This window comes from Aquarana catesbeiana, linkage group LG08, assembly GCF_042186555.1.
Source record: "Aquarana catesbeiana isolate 2022-GZ linkage group LG08, ASM4218655v1, whole genome shotgun sequence".
Lineage (NCBI taxonomy): Eukaryota > Metazoa > Chordata > Amphibia > Anura > Ranidae > Aquarana > Aquarana catesbeiana.
Genome location: NC_133331.1, coordinates 110,463,669 through 110,477,203, shown reverse-complemented (window position 1 = coordinate 110,477,203; position 13,535 = coordinate 110,463,669). Strand labels below are relative to the sequence as shown.

Sequence of the window (13,535 nt, the reverse complement as noted above, 5' to 3'; positions counted from 1 at the left end):
GAGGTCTTCTCCCTCCTTGGCTCTTGGTTCTAGCCAGCCTCCGGCGCCGCCCGCTCGCTGTGTGAAGATGTGGCTGCTGTCAGCACCGGATTGTCGAATTTAGCTTCACTGCCCTGCACCCTGTCGCCACCGGACAGGCGAGACTCTCCGTGACAAGGGGCTCAACTTGGCAGCTGCTTTGGGCCCCACGAGCACTAGGCGCGGAGGAGGAGGAAGTTAAATCCTCCTCTGCTTTGAATTATGGGCAGATGCCAGGCAGCTCTAGCAACCATTGGCCAGTAGAGTCTCAGGTGGAGGCGGGGTCACACCCCCTCCCTACAAAGTGCTCTAGGCATGGGTCTTGTCGGCTTAGGCCAAGATACAGCACTGGCCACCATATCTTAGGATTGTTAAGCTGCAACATATTACGTTTTAGTTTTTGGATTTAATAACACTTTAAAAGAGAAATATGGGGTTTGGGTTTTTTCAAATTCATTCTTACCTAGGTGGATGCAGCATCGGTCCCCCACCGGCTCGAACCCTGAGAACCGAGCAATCGAACACTGCCGATCGCTTGGTTCTCACCACTCTCTGTTCTGCCCAACCCCCCCACGCTCACTGGAGCGCTGGGATGTGGAGGGGGTGGGAGCAGCCTGCTCAGGTTGTGATATTTCCCAAGTCTGGACCGGCTCGGTGACGTCAGCCGACAGCGCTTTAGCCCCGTCTGCTGAAAACGGGTAACAGGAGTGCATCCACAGGACAAGTACAGCCAAGCGAGCTTTGGCTGTAGTTCTCCTTTTAAGTGGCCTCTTATTTGGAGGACAAATCCTGATATGAAAACTGGCTCATGGGAAGATTACCCCTTCCCCCCTCCCAAGCAGTGAGCATACAATATGTATGGACTGGGGGGGTTTATTTACTAAAGGCAAATCCACTGTGCACTACAGGTGCACTTGGAAGTGCAGTCGCTGTAGATCTGAGGGGAACATGCAAGGAAAAAAAAACTGCATTTTTGCTTGCACGTGATTGGATGATAGAAATTAGCAGAGCTTCCCCTCAGATCTACAGCAAATGCACTTGTAGTGCACAGTGGATTTGCCTTTAGTAAATCAATCCCATTGTGTCTATCCTCCCTCCAATATTTCTGACCGCTGTATGCTTTTCAAGGGGTACGCAGCAATAATGATAAAAAACAAAGGTCCTGACCCCTCCCAGTCTATCACTGAATATAAAAAAAATGTTGCCAGTAGTTCAGCCTTTGGAAGGAGGAAAAAAAAATGAAGTACAGTCCTTGCAGCGTGACTACAGTAACATTGTTAAAGGAGAAGTATGGGTTTGGGGTTTTTTCCCCTATTCATACTTACCTAGGTGGATGCAGCATCGGTACGATGCTGCATCTGTCCCCCGCTGTCTCTGCACTGAGAAACGAGCCATTGAACATCGCCTCTGGCTCGGTTCTCTCAGATCCCCGAGAGGGGAGCTGCTGCCTCTCAGTCAGCATCTCTCCTGCTCTGTTCCTCCACGCTCACTGGAGCGCTGAGCTGTGGAGGGGTGGAGAGCGGCCGTCTCAGTGGCTCGCTGAGAGGCTGAGACTACCATCAGTCCAGGCACCTGGCGGATCCAGACTTCCGAAGTCATGATGATGCGGTGCCTTGACTGAACTTGGTGATGTCAGCAGAGTGTGGCCTTCAGACTGTTCTCTGCTGAAAACGGGTCACAGGAGTGCAAAACAAATTGCCCTCCTGTGAGCCTTAGGAGACGTTCAGCCGAATGAGCCCAGGCTGGACTTCTTCTTTAAGGTTTACGTTTGTAAGGTTTGGGTAAGGTTTACTAGACCTTGCACATGGTCAGTTGTTTTTATTGCCTTTATAAGGCAGCTGGTATAGGATGTAGAGATTGTGGGATGGAGGTGGTGGTTGGAGGTTTATCATACTGTATAAACATGAGAGATTTTCCTTGAAAGCTGCTGTAAGCCTCTGTACCATAGCTTTTCCTAGGTTTGAGTTCCTATAAAAGGCATAATATTGTCTTTATCACACAGTTGTGTCTGTCTATTGAAAGTAACAGTTATGCTTAGGAATAATTGCACATTCAGTATACATGAGCCAATCAGCAAGTGCAGAGAGCACATAACACACAGCTGGCTTTTTGTGAGTTCTGTATAATTTCTTGATGGACAGCATAGAAATCAACTAGTGTTCACAGGGTGGAGTGATAATTTACTGATGTATTTCTTTATTCTTAACTGGCACATGGTTGAGATGTGGATACCTCAGTGGTAGTCAATACAGCAGTATTAGTTTTTCACCTTACTACTGTAAAGATGGAATGCAGTTACATACTGATAACAGAAGTATATTGTATGTATGCACAGTTATAGCATTTTAAGATACTGAAAAATATTGTATATCCATTTACGTACAGATTTTATTACTTTTAAATTGCTTCTTAGTTTTGAGAGGGTTCTGACTTTACTGACAGCTCAAGTCAACTCCCTGTAGCCCTGCTACACATTATAGCCATGATAAATCCAAAGCATTCCTTGATATGGTCCCAGCACGAGGGAGGAGCTGGGAACTCAAGTTCAAAGCACTGTTGCCCGAGTTCCTAAGAGATGGGGGAAAAAAAACAGAATGTGAGTTTAATCTGCCAATGTCAATTTAAAATGAAAACATTGTTTGTTTTTTTGTTTTTTATAGATTTTCTCTTGAAAAGATATGCTCAATTCCCTGTATTTCCCATGTCAGGGGCTGCAGTATGACAGCACTCACTATAGGCAGATTTAATTAAGGCGATGCTTGCCTTTTAATAACAAAATGACAGCTCGTGAAGTAGATGATTTTTCTTGAACAATTTGCATATCATACCCTAAAGCTCTTAAGCTCTGCTACCCATCAGCAAATAGAGTAATGACCCAGAACTGCCTCATTAAGTGTGCAGAATGAAGCCTAAATGAATAATAATGACGGCTGTCTCAATTGCTTGCAAACAAAGTTAAACTGTGTTAAAAAGTTGAGCAGACTATCAACCTATTCCATTTTGAAGTGCCTCAATTAAAGTGTATCATTTCATCCATACTAGGCACAGAACAGGCTGAGGACAATGGAATGTGCATCTTGGGACGAACTGTTCAATGTGTTTTATCATTATAAGGCACCTCTGTGCCTCATAAGCCCCAGTACTGCTATTTTCAATTAATACATTTTTTTTTAACTCCAAAGAGGTGATCTGCTTAGAAGGTCTTCATCTGCTTTGGCTGTAAAATAGATGAAGATGAGATTGACAGAAGGCATGGAGGCATCCAGATTTAATGAAAGATGCAAAACCAAAATTAAAACCAAATTACCACTTGAACATAACCTGAAAGGATAAGCAGAGGTTGAGTATCAATTCTGACAATACTTCTAGAAAGAGAAACCCAGGCCAGTCTGTTTAACCTTTTATCCTAATGAGAGATGAAGCTAAACATGGCTGGTATGAGGGCCCTTTAAGTAGCAATGACAGAATGTCCCCGTTGTAGATCTGATGGTCTTTGATGGCAGTCGGAGCTCATTAATTGGTGTATTAATAAGGTGTAGTAACAGAGTGGTAGTATATCTGGTGATGACTTCAGCTAAAGATGCTTATGTACAGTGTTCAAATAAATGTGAAGTGAAGTGTTCCCAAAAGAAAGCTGTCTGTGCACCAGTGAAACAACAAAGGAAAGGTTTGCAAAGATGGGCAGTGGCCCTCTCACCAACGTCCAGACCGATTCGATGCCTTCCAGCTAGCGAATCTCAGATGGACGTCCTGGCTGCTGACCCGCTTGTGACGATCACCCATTGCGGAGCATGAAGCGTGGGTTGCTGCACTGTAGAGGTGTTGCTGATCAGATGTCTGACGAACAGCAGGCAACGCTAGACCTCTTCTCAGTCAGGTTGGATGCCTATAGACCGCGTGGTAGGCTGCGTCCTCACTCCCCTTGCCCGGAGAGATCCTTCACACACGAGGCCCGGGAGGAAGAGAGCATGGGGCGGATCTCTGGTCTCTTTTATAGCTCTTCCCATCAATCACTTTAGTGATAGCAAGGATCCCTGGGATATGTAGTCCGGCTGTATAGTCATGCAGGCGAATAGTCATCTGATGGAGCTACTAATATCACAATCCCTTTGGTTGGGCTCACAAATATGATGTCAGTCTAGTAACACTGAGCACTAGAGGGACACTATGATATACAGACAGGGCAGGGAATAGCTGTTCGTTGTAATTGTAGTCCATATTGCTACACATAAAAAAAATATATTTATTGATACAAAAACTAAAAGGATTTTTTCATATACACAAATGCATGAATAAAATAACATCTATCACATATTAACAGAGTATCGTATTAGGATACAAAGATCGCTGATAATATGGCACCCCTAAAATGATGAAAAGCATTGGGGTGGTTACTCCTCTACATATTTCGCAGAGTTATCCCCTTCTTCAGGAGAAAAGCGCAAAACATTATCTGTAACAGAGCATGATATCAATCAAATACAAATAACAGATAACAAATGTGATTACAGCAATTATAGACAAGAGTAGCTGGCTGGTTGCTTACCAATATGGACCAGTATCCTTAGGAGGCCAAACAAGTTTTTTTGGGGGGGATAGTTCCCTCTGCCTGTTCAGTTAGTCAATCTTGGATGATGGTACCCCCTTTTCTTCTTAGATTTATTGAATTAGATCCATTTGAGGCACATAATTTATTTTCTGCAAAGTATAACTTTAATTAAATGTGTCATATTATTTTTCTTGAGGAAGCAACTATAAATAAAAAAAAGGACAGCTAGTACTTAGTGCCGGTTCACACGGGGGCGACTTCGCCTGACAAGTCGCCTCCCGTTCTGCGTCGCTCCGACTTAGAAAAAGGTTCCTGTACTACTTTGGGGGCGACTTGCATAGACTTCTATACAGAAGTCGTTTTGCAAGTCGCCCTGGCAGTCGTGTGCAGGTCGCCTCGGTGAGGCGACCTGCAAGTCATGCCGCCCCTAGTGTGAACCGAGCCTCAGTAGAGGACAGATCGGAACATACCAGAATCGTATGACTTAGGCAGATACCAGAGGGGTATGAGAGCAACTGCAGTGAATGAGAGCAATTGTGCACTTTGGTGAGCTCTGGTAGGCTGCTTGGCCTTTAGTCTGAAATACATAATAAAATAAATAGCCAAAAAATGGGGCAGAATCATGCATTTTTGGCCACATGGATTTAATGGGGGCCCTTTGAAAAATGGATGTGTAACCACATATGGAACCAAAAACATGCATCTTTGCACTTGTACAGGGCCATCTTTAATATTGACTGGACCCTGGGCAAACATTTTCTTGGGCCCCCTCTTCCGTACAATTTTGTTCTCCACCTGCTCTGAGACAAACAATAAATAGCAGCTAGAATCAAAATCAGTTTACTGAATCAGATCAGGCAGCGATTGCGTTCGGTTGCAGGGTTTTATTACCGCTCACTGACTGGCTGCTAGAGGTTACAGAACACATTATGGCTCACTGTTTATTTTCTAGAGGTTACAGCACATGACTTCTGCTTGTTTGGTTGCTAGAGATTACTGTACATCAATAATGCTTACTGATTGATTGCTAGAGGTTGCTAAACATCTATACCACTCACTAATTGGTTACTAGAGTTTACTGCACATTATTACTCCTCACTGATTGGTTCCTAGAGGTTACTGCATATCTTTACCGCTCAATAATCGGTTGCAAGAGGTTAGTCAGCATTATGGCTCACTGGTTGCTAAAGGTTACAGCACATCATCTCCTCACTGCCTGCACACCATGGACTGGGGAGGTGAGGGGACCCATCATTAGACAGAAACCTCCTAGGAATCCTAGGACTCCTGGGATCAGTGGCAATGCTGGGGTAGGGGGTGTGTGATTAGTGGCAATACTGGGGGGTTGATGGGATTAGTGACAGTGGTGGGGAGATGGGATAAGTTAGGAGGCAGTACACTGTGACAAATTCTGATCATCATGTAGAGCAAAGCTGGAAATCTTTGGCAAGTATATAGTGGGGGATTCTACCAATGTAATGGGGAAATTATAATGACCACCAATGTGAGGGGGGATTTACACTGACCATCATTGTGAAGGGGAATTTGCACTGACCACCATGTAACAGGGGATTTTACGCCACCCACCAATAGAAAAGAGCGATTTCTACACTGATGCCAATGTAATAAGAGCATTTACACCAACCACCAGTGTAAGGGGGAATATACACTGACAACCATTGTCGAGAAGATTTGTACTGACCACCAATGTAAGGTGACACTTCTACTGCGACCACCAATGTTAGGGGGGATTTATACTGACCACCAGTGTAAGGCCAATTCTGCACTTCCCACCAGTGTAATGGGAAATGTACACTGATCACCAACGTTATGAAGAATTTACACTGGCCACCAATGTAAGGGGGATTTACACTCACCACCAATTTAAAGGGGGCTTCTACATGGACCACCAATGTAAGGGAGGATTTGAAACTGACTACAAATGCAAGTTTTGATTTTTTTAATGATTACCATCATAAAGAGGAGTTTCTACACTGGCCACCAATGTAATGGGGATTTACATTGACCACTAATGTAATAGGAGCATTCACAGTAACCACCAATGTAAAGAGGGATTTACACTAACCACCAATGTAAGGGGGACAATCACACTGGCCACTAGTGTGAATGAAAGGATTGTACACCAGCCCCCAATGTAATGAGAAGATTTACACTGACCACCAATTTAACTGAGACATTTAGCCTGCGTTAACATTTGTGTGTGTCGGGAATACATGGAAAATCCCTTTCCTGATACCACAAAAACATGCTGCCCTTTAGCAGATACACAGAAGTGCCATTAATTTATAATAACACCCTCATGCATCGGCTGAGATGTGCGTAATCACATGTATGGTGCTGTGGCACCATGTTCTTTTGAAGAAGGGTTCCACCTCCAATTTGCTTACCTTTGCAGAACAAGCTGGTGTAGGCATGACTTTCAAGCATGCTCCTTTACCTCCCCAGTGGGCAGCATTCAGCAGAAGTGATGGTAGATATGACCTCAGGGGGGCATGATATACATATGAATACAGCCTCTATTTACAGATCAATGCCGCGGTCCGCGACTATTATTTACATATTAATGCCGCTGCTATTTTCATATCAATGCAGGTTATTTACATGTAAACACAGGGTCTGCAGGTGAGTCATCTGTACATGGCAATAGGCAGAGCTGGGCAGCAGCAACAGAACTTTACACTGAGATATTGGGACACAGCACGGTACTAAAACTTTAAGGGATAAGGGAATTTAAACTGGGATAGTTGGCAAGTATGAGGCAGCTCCTTTGGGCCCCACAACAAATGATGGGGCCCAGGGCAGCTCCCCCTTTTGCCCTGCCTTAAAAATGGTCCTGCACTTTTACTACAATATACATCTATAAACTTTAAGGTTTGGTTTACAACTATGTAGGTTGCAGTTCATGTCTTTTATGTGTGCATTTTGCATTTTTTTCACATGCGTTTTGCTTTTTTGGGAGGTGGCTGTCGTCTTGCAGTAGAAACCAGCGAAAAAACAGCAGATATGCATCAAAAAATGCAAGCACTGTGATTTTGATGCTTTTCCGCTGCATTTCTATTGAAATCTATGGAACCAAAAACGCAATCTGTCCCTGACCGTTCCAAAAAAACACACTGCACAGATGTGTACGTGATCCATAGGAAAATGTTAAATGGACTGTAGTGCGCTTCTGCAAAACTGAAAATGCACAAAAAAAGGCATAGGTGTGAACCAGGCCTTAATCCGAGGTCCCCAACCCCCGGGCTGCTGACCAGTCACCGATCCGTGGCCTGTTAGGAACTGTGCCGCACAGCAGGAATACACATGGGAACGGAGAGCTGCCAGAGTGTTTTACCGCTGTGGCAGCTGTCCGTTTCTGGCTGTGGTACAGGGCAGTGTGGTAGATGACCATACACTGTATGAAATTCATTGGTGGGTGGCCCTGTGGGCCGCCTCCGGCCTGACATTCCCCAGTTGAAAAGTCAAAGGAACTGGGCAGACAGTTGTCAAGAGAGAAGCATCTGCGTCCAATCAGATACAAAATACAATAGGAATAGTGGGAGGTGACAGCTGTTTGTTAACATGCAGCCCAAAATATTGGTGCATGACCAACTTAAAGAAGTTGTAAAGGCACAATGTTTTGTTATCTTAATGCATTTTATGCATTAAGATAAAAAAACCTTCTGTGTGTAGCAGCCTCCCCAGCACACCACTAATTATATACCAGAGCCCCTTCTCTCTCCAGCGATGTCCATGAATGTCTAAGCCATCTGGGACACTCCTCCTGATTGGCTGAGACAGCAGTGGAGCCATTGGCTCCCACGGCTGTCACTCAGTCAGTCATCCGTCAGGGGAGAAAGGGGGCGGGGCCAGGTCAGGGCTCCGTTTCTGAATAGATACACGGAGCTGTGACTCGGCTCGGGTGCCCCCATAGCAAGCTTCTTGTTGTGGGGGCACTCGATAGGAGGAAGGGGCCAGGAGCAGCAAAGAGGGACCTGAGAAGAGGAGGATCCAGGCTGCTCTGTGCAAAACCAACTGCACAGAGGGGGCAAGTATAACATGTCTGTTATTTTTTTTTCAACTAGACTTTACAATCACTTTGTCAGAACAAGGCTCCTCTTTTAACTGAAAAAATACAGACCACTGCAGGGTAGCATGGGCCTTGTTCTGACCTAAAGTGATTGTAAACTCTCACCTTGTAAAACAACCCATTCAGTTTAAAATAGAAATGAAAGGCAAAACATTTTTGTATAGATGTATAAAAAAAACCCAAACATTATAAATACATTTTTTCCCTTTTTTTAAAATTTGTTTTAAATGATCGCATTCCCTGTGTTCTCAGCTGCATAAGAGCTGGGGGGAGGAGAAGCAGTAGCACACTGAAGTTGCCAGTGAATGGCTGTGCAGGGGGGGGCGTGTCAGGACAAGTCTGCTCATTGGAGGAGAGTACACTGAGTTCCCAGCATAGCTAGAGAACTGACCACAGTGTGTTCTCCTGCTTAGTGTTGTCAGTTTTTAATAGAAAGCAGGGGGACTGGCAGGAACACCAGGGATTTCTACAAAGGAAGTAATACAAGATTACAAGAAAACAGGATACTTTCTCATACAAGTACATGGTACAGCAGACACATACCAGGAATATGAAGTGTTGGGGGTAACAAACGCTTTAAGCCCCGTACACCAAGAGCCAAATGTTGGGCGGCATCGGCCCGTTCAATAGAGGCCGAACAACATTTGGTCCATGCATACTGCAGCTGGCTTCTGTCGAAGAGGCATGACCAAAAAGGTCTGATGACTGTCTCCTGATCAGCGTTCTCAGCCAATGGCTAAGAGCGCTGACCGGAGTGTTCTGACGGGGGGGCTGTTCTGTCAGAACACGATAGAACAGCAGGGAAGATCGATGTACTAACATTGGATAGTTAGTACAGCAGCTCTGACTTGAGCTGTAAGTTTTTTCTTCGTTCAGTCTGCTGGGTTGAACGAAAAAAGTGTACTAGACTTTATTTAGTAAGTTATTCTTGATTTACTTTCACATTCATTAAGGGCTTGCTCACACCACAATTTCAGTATTCCAAATGTTTTTGCATATGCATTTACTCATGTTTTGACGCATTCTCAATGCAGTCCAGTGTGTTTTCTTTCCTTTTTCGTTCTGACACTTGAAAATGTTTTATTTTTTATTAAAATTTGCATTCCAGTGGAGTCTTGTGCATCTACATGCGTTTTGCTGCATTCCGGATAAAAAAATGCAGCAGGTTGTACTTTTGTTGAAAGCACTGGAACTGACTGCACTGGTGTGAACTAGGGCCATTGGAGTGCATGGCAAACACTGTGCATGCAGTTTGGATGTGGTTTAAAAATGCAATGGAAAGCATCTGGTGTGAATCAGCCCTATAGATAAATGACCTACTATGAAAGTCAGAATAAGGTTACTGTTCCCTGTACTGCAGTCTGTTTTTCACTCGGAGCAGGAGCCTTATTCTGGCATAGTAGCCATGAGGTATCCTGCACACTGAGCAGAAAGAACGCTGCTTTTACAAACGTTTTGGCATTTATTTTTTCAGCCTGTAACGCTCCTGTATGTTAGCCTGTGTGTCCACGCACACATGGTTTTATTAAGTCTGTAAATGGCTGTAAATGCCTATCACCAACACATTCAGGAAAGGAGCAGAAAAAAAGCTTTAATGTTTTCCAGCCATTAGAATGCATTAACGCCAAATGCTCGTGAACACACATAAATGCGTGTGCAAACCGTGGCCATTACTGCTTTTTTTTTTTTTTTTAAGCGGCTTTTCAGGAGAGAAGGCATTTAGAAGAGCTGTGAAAATGCTCAGTGTGCTTGTAGTTTTACTTTAAAGTAGACCTATGGTAAGTTTTAGTTTTATGCAGTCATGAAAAATGTCTTTAATTTTACATATGTGCAGAATGACTGCGGTTCAACTATTCTTTCAATGACAAATAATCCTAAAAGAGGCTTCCAACAGTGCAGAACGCATTCCAAGGATACAGGGTTCTGTTATTGATACATTTTTTTTTTACTTTGCTTTCAGGATGTTCCAACCAAACTGGTAGCTAAGGCTGTCCCCCTGCCAATGACTGTTCGTGGACACTGGTTTTTGAGCCCAAGGACCGAGTACACTGTGGCTGTCCAAACTGCATCAAAACAGGTGGATGGAGATTATGCTGTGTCAGAGTGGAGTGAAATCATTGAATTCTGCACTGCAGGTAAAAATGGCAGTGGGAAATTTATAAGACGTTGTCACCATTGCCTACCTACTTGCAACCCCAAAGTAAACCCAGAATTGTTTGGGGATTGCAATTTTTTACTGGATGGAAATTATAGGATTTCTGCTTCCAGTGTACCACTGCTCTTACCATTGTAGTTCTGAAGTTCATAACTCATGATGTTAATTTAAAGTGATTTGTAAAGTTTTTTTTGTTTTTTCTAAATAGCAAACATACCATACTTATCTGCTCTGTGCAATGGTTTTGCACACACTAGCCCAGATCCCCCTCTTCTAGGGTCCCCTACTGGCGCTCTTGGCTCCTTCTCCTCTCTGTGTGCCACCATAGGAAGCCATTTGCTATGATGGCACATTAGTGGACCTGCTCCCAATCAGGGCTGTGTGCACCTATTGACACACAAAGTGGGGCTTAGCCTTACCCCTGCTCCCTCCTCATTGAATTTGCTTGCAAAAGTTCCCACTTCTACCTCTCAAGCACAGTGCTACATCGAAATCGGGTTCAGGTAAGTATTTAGGGAGGACTGGTTGAGAACTGAACTGGGGTTTTTTTTTTCTTTACCTTAATGCAGAGAATGCATTCGGGTAAAAGAAACCTTAACCCCCGGTTCACATATATGCGGTGTGGGAAATGCAGCGAATCCTGAGTGTTTCCCGCACCGCACTCCATTCATGCAATATATCACTGGTTTCAATGTTAAATTAATAACACCCCAAAACAGGTCACAAAAGGCAGTGGTCACACCCATGCAATCCGATTTTGTCGTGGCAAAAAAAAAAAGCCTGCAGTTTTTTTGTGCGGGGAGAATTGAGCCCATACAAAAGGAATGGGCTCAAATCACGCTGCAAAGAATCGCATGTCATTTGAATAGGAATGCGCTGCGATTCCTAGCCGAATCACATGCGGACCCTGCATTGCACAAGTGTGAACCCAGGCTAAGCCATTACAACCACTTTAATTCAGTAGATTCCCCAAAGCATAAGACACTGAAAGGGTCAGTCTCTAATATTTTAATTTTGATACATATCAGAGAGAGTTTCAACACCTGACAATTTCCTTATTTTGCTCGGGATTCGGGAACTGTATTGGTGAGATCTGAGCTTGAGCTTCTGCATTTGCACACCTGCTGCAGTAATTATGAGGGGTTCTCACTGTTGAGTGTTTTATTTTATAGAAAATGTAAAAGAAGGAGCTGAAATACAAAACTGGGTAGGGAGACCCAAAATTACCAGGGGGACAGGAGTGGGGTTCAGATGTATGGTAGGTAGATCTTACTGCTGGGGAGACAATGGCAGTCTTTGTTCTGAATCACAGTTCCTCCTTGTTGCTAAAGCTCTAATTCAGGACCCATAGGGGGGAATTTACTAAAAGTGAAGTGTGCAAAATCTGGTGCAACTCTGCATAGAAACCAATCGGCTTTCAGGTTTTACTGTCAAAGCTTAATTGAACAAGTAGAAGCCGATTAACTACCATACACTGCTGCACCAGACTCTGAGTGCTCCAGTTTTGGTAAATCTTCCCCATAGAGTCTAGTGATGATTAAATCATTATTCAAGCACTCTCCTGCTTAGTGTGGTCAGTTTTTAATAAGAAAGCAAGATAAAGGAAGTGATATAAAGCGATACAAGGAGAACAGGATACTTTCTCATACAAGTACATGGTACAGCAGCCACATATCAGGAATATGAAGTGTTGATATAACAAATGCTTTAAGGATGTCTGTGCTTCCTGTAAAGTAATCCTGGTAGAGGAAAGTGGCTATAAGAAAGATAACGTATGAGCCCCTTGCCCCCAGGGCTTAACGATCACTGCAACTCCTCTTCTTGCATCTCTGAGGCTACCTATAATGAAGAGTCTAAGCCCGTGTTCACACTATAACGGGCTGCGGATCGCACAGGAGCGCTGTGCGTGCCTGTTCCCCGTTTCAGGGACGAATCAGGGCCGATTCTATGCCTGAATTCGGCCCTGAAACGAACCCAAAGACGCACAGCGTTTTTGTGCAGTGCGCTCCGCAGCCGCCCCAGAGATATGTGAACCGGTCACATTCTCCTACTATGCGAATTAGATGTGGGGAAACACACATCTAATTCGCATAGGTGTGAACCCGGGCTAAAGCTGGCCATACATTTTACATTTCGCAACTTTTTGAGATGGGAATGAGGGACACCTATTAGCACAAGTGTGTAGGCATAGGACACTCCTCCTGCCATTCCCAGTTAAATGAAAATTGTACAAAAAAAATGATTGGTTAAACCCACAACAAGTGCTTTATTTATTTATTTTTTACTACTACTATTCCTTTATACTGGCTTTTGAAATTTACAAATGCAGCAATTTAGAAGTTGGGTAAAAGGTTAGTACAGTAAAACTTTTTGATAGATAAATAGTGCATTTTATATACAACTATATAGATCAGACCAAAATGAGGGACACATGAGGAGGAAGGGGGGACAGGGGGACTTTGTTCCAAATCAGGTACAGTCCCTCGAAATCAAGGACAGTTGGGAGCTATGAGATTGGATACAATTTTGCCAAATCTAAAAGATTGTACAATCGGAGAGGCCCTTGCAGTGCACATTCTAGGCACATCTATAGCAGGCTATAAAATGAACAGGTATATGATCAGATTAAGGCTAGACCTCCTTGGAACATCCATGGATATAGGATGGATGGATATAGTCAGTGACAATACTGGGTATATGGATGCATTATTTAAAAAAAATCC

The 13,535-nt window shown here is 43.8% G+C and overlaps 1 protein-coding gene across 3 annotated transcripts in view; it reads left to right on the top strand.

Moving 5' to 3' along the window:
* The window catches only part of PHYHIPL (phytanoyl-CoA 2-hydroxylase interacting protein like), a 224,061-nt gene that overhangs the window by 169,240 nt on the left and 41,286 nt on the right, over positions 1-13,535 (top strand). For all 3 annotated transcript variants that reach the window (XM_073596311.1, XM_073596313.1, XM_073596312.1), the window contains exon 3: positions 10,618-10,792. In XM_073596311.1, the coding sequence (XP_073452412.1) occupies positions 10,618-10,792 (175 nt within the window). The remainder of the gene's footprint in view (positions 1-10,617; positions 10,793-13,535) is intronic.